The sequence below is a fragment of the Sycon ciliatum genome, chromosome 7 (genome assembly GCF_964019385.1).
Source record: "Sycon ciliatum chromosome 7, ocSycCili1.1, whole genome shotgun sequence".
NCBI lineage: Eukaryota > Metazoa > Porifera > Calcarea > Leucosolenida > Sycettidae > Sycon > Sycon ciliatum.
Window position 1 is genome coordinate 6,852,989 of NC_088649.1, and position 5,078 is coordinate 6,858,066.

Sequence of the window (5,078 nt, forward strand, 5' to 3'; positions counted from 1 at the left end):
CAACAAGCCGCTGGGACCACCATCAAATTTACGTCCGATAGTTCTTCTCAACACGCTGCGGAAGACCCTGTCACTCCTCACTTTAGCTCGAGTCAGACCCAAGGTTGACCAGTACCTAGCCCAGACGCACAGCGGCTTCCGCCCTGGCCGATCCACCGCGGATGTGGTATGGGCGCATCGATGGCTTGTGGCAAAGACCCAGCGCTACCACAGCACCGTTCACCTGTTGGGCATTGATCTGTCGAAGGCTTTTGACACGATCAAGCGAGACACCTTGCTGACTGTTCTGGAGGCGTTTCTGAGTGACGATGACGTTCGCTTGATCAGGGTCTTGATCTCTAACACCAGACTTCGTGTTCAGCTTGGGAGGTGCCAGTCGGAATCATTTGCTACAACGAAGGGGACGCCACAGGGGGATTGCCTTTCCCCCGTTCTCTTCACGGTTTACCTGGAGGCTGCGCTCCGACAACTAAGGCAAGAGGTGCCAGCAAGACCTCTCAGCGACAACGGTCTGCCGCTCGAACTTGTATATGCGGATGATGCAGACTTTGTCAGCACCTCAAAGTCCTGGCTGGCGGACGTGGAGGCGACTGCCAGCACGGTGCTACCACAGTGGTCCCTGATCATGAACCGGGACAAAACTGAGTATACGGACATCTTCAGAAGTGCGGACAGGATCGATGAAGAGTGGAGGACAACGCGCAAGCTGGGTTCGCTGCTGGGCGACGAAGAGGATATTATGCGACGAAAACAGCTGGCGACTGCAGCATTTCAGTCCCTATGGAGCCTCTGGAAGAGGCATCAGCACATCAGCGAGAAGTTGCGTCTGCGGCTGTACAGCACTTTTATTGTTCCAGTACTGACGTACAACTCGGGTACGTGGGGGGTCAGTGTGACCGTTCTGTCCCGCCTGGATTCCTTCCACCGCCGTCAGCTAAGGTCACTCATCGGTGTGAAATGGCCACAAATAATACCGAATGATGCTCTCTATGCCAGATGCGAAGCTGAACCCTTGAGTGTCATGGTCAAGAGATCACGCTGGAGGCTGTTTGGCCACATCCTGCGGATGGCAGATGAATCTCCAGCTGTTATGGCTATGTTCGCGTACTTCGCCAATCAGCAACAGAAATGCTGGAGGGGTAGACCGCGGACGACCCTGCCGCAGGCATTGGTGGGAGATCTGCGCCAAGCCAATGCCGGATTGCTCGGGAACTTAGACGCTCTGCAGAGCCTGCGAGCCATTGCCCATGACCGACCCGCATGGCGAGATCTATGCATGAAGATCTGTGCATCGTGATATTCCGACAGGTCCTGAAACAGTCAAACTCAGGAAATAGCACTATTATTATCACTCAGGCTGCAATATTCAATGACATAATTAAAGACATATTCATAAATGACATATCTTCAATACCCATGAGCTACATTGTATATGATAATTATATCATTGTATCATCGTTCTAGCTCAATTTCTTTCCCCTGTCATAGTCCTGTTTATCATGTTCAGCATAAGCGAAGTTGTGGATCATGCTTGCATGGTTGACTCCAACGCGTACATGCAAGTAATAATAATAATAATAATACGTTCATGATGACGTAGATGGTGTAACCGGTTGAATGACCTTCCACATGTCTTGCACGTAAAAGGTCTTTCTCCTGAATGGATACGTCCATGTCTTCGTAAACCGGATGATTCTGTGAATGACGCGCCACATGTCTTACACTTGTGCGGTCTCTCTCCGGTATGAGCACGTTTATGAACACATAGAGTGCATGAGTGAGAGAAAGACATCCCGCATACATCACACTTGAATGGTCGATCTCCAGTATGCGTACGTTTATGAGTACATAGATTGCTTGACTGAGTGAAAGACATCCCGCATACATCACACTTGAAAGGTCGATCTCCAGTGTGAATACGTTCATGGTCGCGGAGGTGAGAAACGTTCTTAAACTCCTTCTTGCAAAACTGGCACCTTTGTGATGTCTTACATTTAGACCGCTTGTACGGATTCTGACTCTGAGCCATAACCTTAGCAGAATCAGATATTTGTTGGACAGGACGTCTGTGTTCAACCGGCTTGGCACACGAATCAGGTTGTTCCCATGCTTCACGTGTTCTTCCAGCAGAAACTCCAGTATTTGACTCTGTGTCTGGAGTTAAGACGTCCATTTTAAACTGAGAAGATGGTTTCATAGGCGAAATACGTTTATCATACGCGCTGAACGCAGAAGTCCGGTTCTCGACGTCTTCCAGTTCTGACGGTGCACTAGACGTAGCTTCATCCCTTTCGCTTTTGCGGTCAGTTCCATGTGTCGTATTGAAAGCTGGTTGACGATTAGAAATACGCGCCGAAAGAATTGTGTTCCACGCCCGTTTTATCAATGGCGGAGGAGAAACAGGAAATATGCTACTGGTATCCTCAGGGGGTGTATTACTCGTGTCTTCTCTGTTTTCCAGTGAAGCGGATCTCATACACGACGCTTTCGCCGTGTTTTCTTCGCCAATGTTTGACTCAGAAAATGGTGGAACCGACGATTGGCCATGCTGTCTAGAAAGTTGGAGTAGCACATTCCCCTTTAACTTCATCAATGGCGGCATTGGTGGTAGTTCATTAGAATCAACACTGCAGTCAGACTTCAACTCCTCAAAGTCTTCCATTGTTTCATAGACCGAACGGCAACAACTCTGGAAGGGAAATTGAATAACCGAGCCAATATTACTCGTAGCAACTTCACTCAGTGAATTTAAATTACGGATCCAGAATGGTTCGCTCTGTGGGCCGAGCCAATATTACTCTCAGCCACTTCACGCCGTGATTTTAAATTATGGATGCAAAATGGTTCGGTCTGTGTACTTTAATATCGTGTCCTAGTGTGAAAAGCCAAATTAGCTGATAAAAAAAGGGTTTGCCATAATTCTGACTGCCAGCAATGCGTGACAATTTTACGTATTTTCTCCACTTCAAGTACATGGAAACTTGCTGTCACAATCTCAAGCTTCCATGGACGTTTACATCAATTGTCGCACAAAAGGATTTTAGTTGCCTGGGGAGCATCTTTTCGTTTTAAGTGAGAAATGATCACTCTTACTGTTCTTTGTCAGTGTCAACACTACACGTTATTCTTTGGCACTGCACTGCCATTCTTAAATAAGTAAAGGATCTATCACTTCCGAAAATTTTTGCTTTTTCAAGAATGCAAAATGTCTGTTGCTGAGTAGACATCGCGGAGAAGTGAGCGTTCCTGTACTGGTATGAGTTTGGATGTACCGGTACATTGTATTTCAGCATGGTGGAGTGGAAAAATTCCAATTTGTTTTTTTCTTCAAGAAAACGCAAAAAGGGGGATGACGTCCTCTGTGCTAGAAAAAAATCTTCTAATGAATACTTCTTGCTAAATGAGGACGTGGCTGTTTATTTTGTCTCCCCTTGTAATTTGGCTATCTTCAGGACGATCATTTGTTCCATCAGGGGATGATGGCCCTCCTCTCCCTCTGATATGCTGACGTGGCTAAGCGGTGCTGCCCCTGGAACCTTTCTATGATCAGGCAATTATAGCTTGATGGAGCTAAATTCGTAGCCTGGTTTATCCACTTTGGCAAGTCTCGTTTGCACACCCATTAATCATGTGATGTTTTGACCATTTTTGAGGGGTGTGCTAATTTCAAAGTTCCCTTCAAACAACTTTTCAAGGGCTTTGTACAGTCGATCTACACACCAAAGAAACGTGCCTGCAAATTTTGAGCGAAATCGAAGAGATCCACTTCCACATAATTGTCTACAAGTCTTCTCAGACATGCTCATTCAACAAAGCGTTCGCTCATATCTTCTTTTTATATAAAGTAAAACTTCCTGTGTTCAAAGACTATACCAGAAAACTGCTATTAACATCTGACATAATACATGAAAACGAGACCATGGCATAGAACACAAATACCGAACTACATAATGCACATCAGATTGCGATTCTAGACTATCATAGGCTATATCGTGTATGGTTAAATTCAGATTTGTGTGAATAGCATCAAAGAGTGGATTTTTTTAACTGCTTCGAATGTACACTATCGTTCTAACAGACAAACACTTTCTCTCTATCTCTCTCTTGTTCGTACAATTCATTAGCACGAAGAGGAGAAGAACCGTTTTACACATAGTGAAACACTTTCAAGCAACATTTAGGATTTTCAGTTTCGGTTATGAATACGCTCGTGTCTACGAAGACATGATGATGTTCTGAAGACCTTTGAGCACTCTCTGCACCTATATGCACGTTCCCCTGTGTGTATACGTTCATGGTTGCGGAGATGGGATGACTGTGTAAAAGACCTTACACATGTCTTGCAAGTGAAAGGTCTTTCTCCCGAATGGATACGTTCATGCCTGCGTAAAGCGGTTGAATGCGTGAACGATGTGCCACATGTCTTACACTTGTGCGGTCTCTCTCCGGTATGAGTACGTTTATGAACACATAGAGTGCACGAGTGAGAGAAAGACATCCCGCATACATCACACTTGAATGGTCGATCTCCAGTGTGAATACGTTCATGCACGCGGAGGCGAGAAGCGTACTTGAACTCTTTTTGGCAAACCTGACACCTCTGTAATGTCTTACACTTAGAACGCTTGTACGGATCCTGATTCTTAGCCACAACCGTAGAAGAGTAAGAATGTTGTCCGATAGGACGCCTTTGTTCCACTGACATGCCAAACGCATCAGCTTGCTCCCACAGGTCAGGCGTCCGTCCACCAAAAACTCCAGTATTTGACGCTGTGGCTGGAGTTAAGCCATCCATTTCAAACTGAAGAGGTAGCTTCACAGGCGATGCATGTTTCTCATACCCGCTGAACGTTGAAGTCCAGTTCACCACGTCTTCCATTTCAGACTGTGTACTAGACGTTGCTTCATCCCTTTGGCTTTTGTCGGCGGTTTGAAATGCCTTTTCGAAAGCTGGCTGACGATTAGAAATACTGGCTGAAGGAATTGTCCATTTTATCAATGGCGGAGGAGACACAGGAATAGTGCTACTGGTATACTCAGGGGGTATACTGCTTGTGTCGTCTCTGTTTTCCAGTGAA

At 46.0% G+C, this 5,078-nt stretch overlaps 1 protein-coding gene across 1 annotated transcript; it reads right to left on the reverse strand.

Moving 5' to 3' along the window:
• Positions 1 to 1,525: 1,525 nt before the first annotated feature.
• LOC135821560 (zinc finger protein 3-like) lies at positions 1,526 to 2,787 on the reverse strand. The gene has a single exon (XM_065334559.1). It carries the CDS (start codon positions 2,660 to 2,662, stop codon positions 1,526 to 1,528), a length of 1,137 nt encoding a protein of 378 aa, XP_065190631.1. The 5' UTR covers positions 2,663 to 2,787.
• Between the last annotated feature and the right edge of the window lie 2,291 nt (positions 2,788 to 5,078).

Coding starts and splice junctions, on each gene's coding strand:
- LOC135821560 (XM_065334559.1), bottom strand. CDS start 2,662: ATGGAAGACTTTGAGGAGTTGAAGTCTGACTGCAGTGTTGATTCTAAT.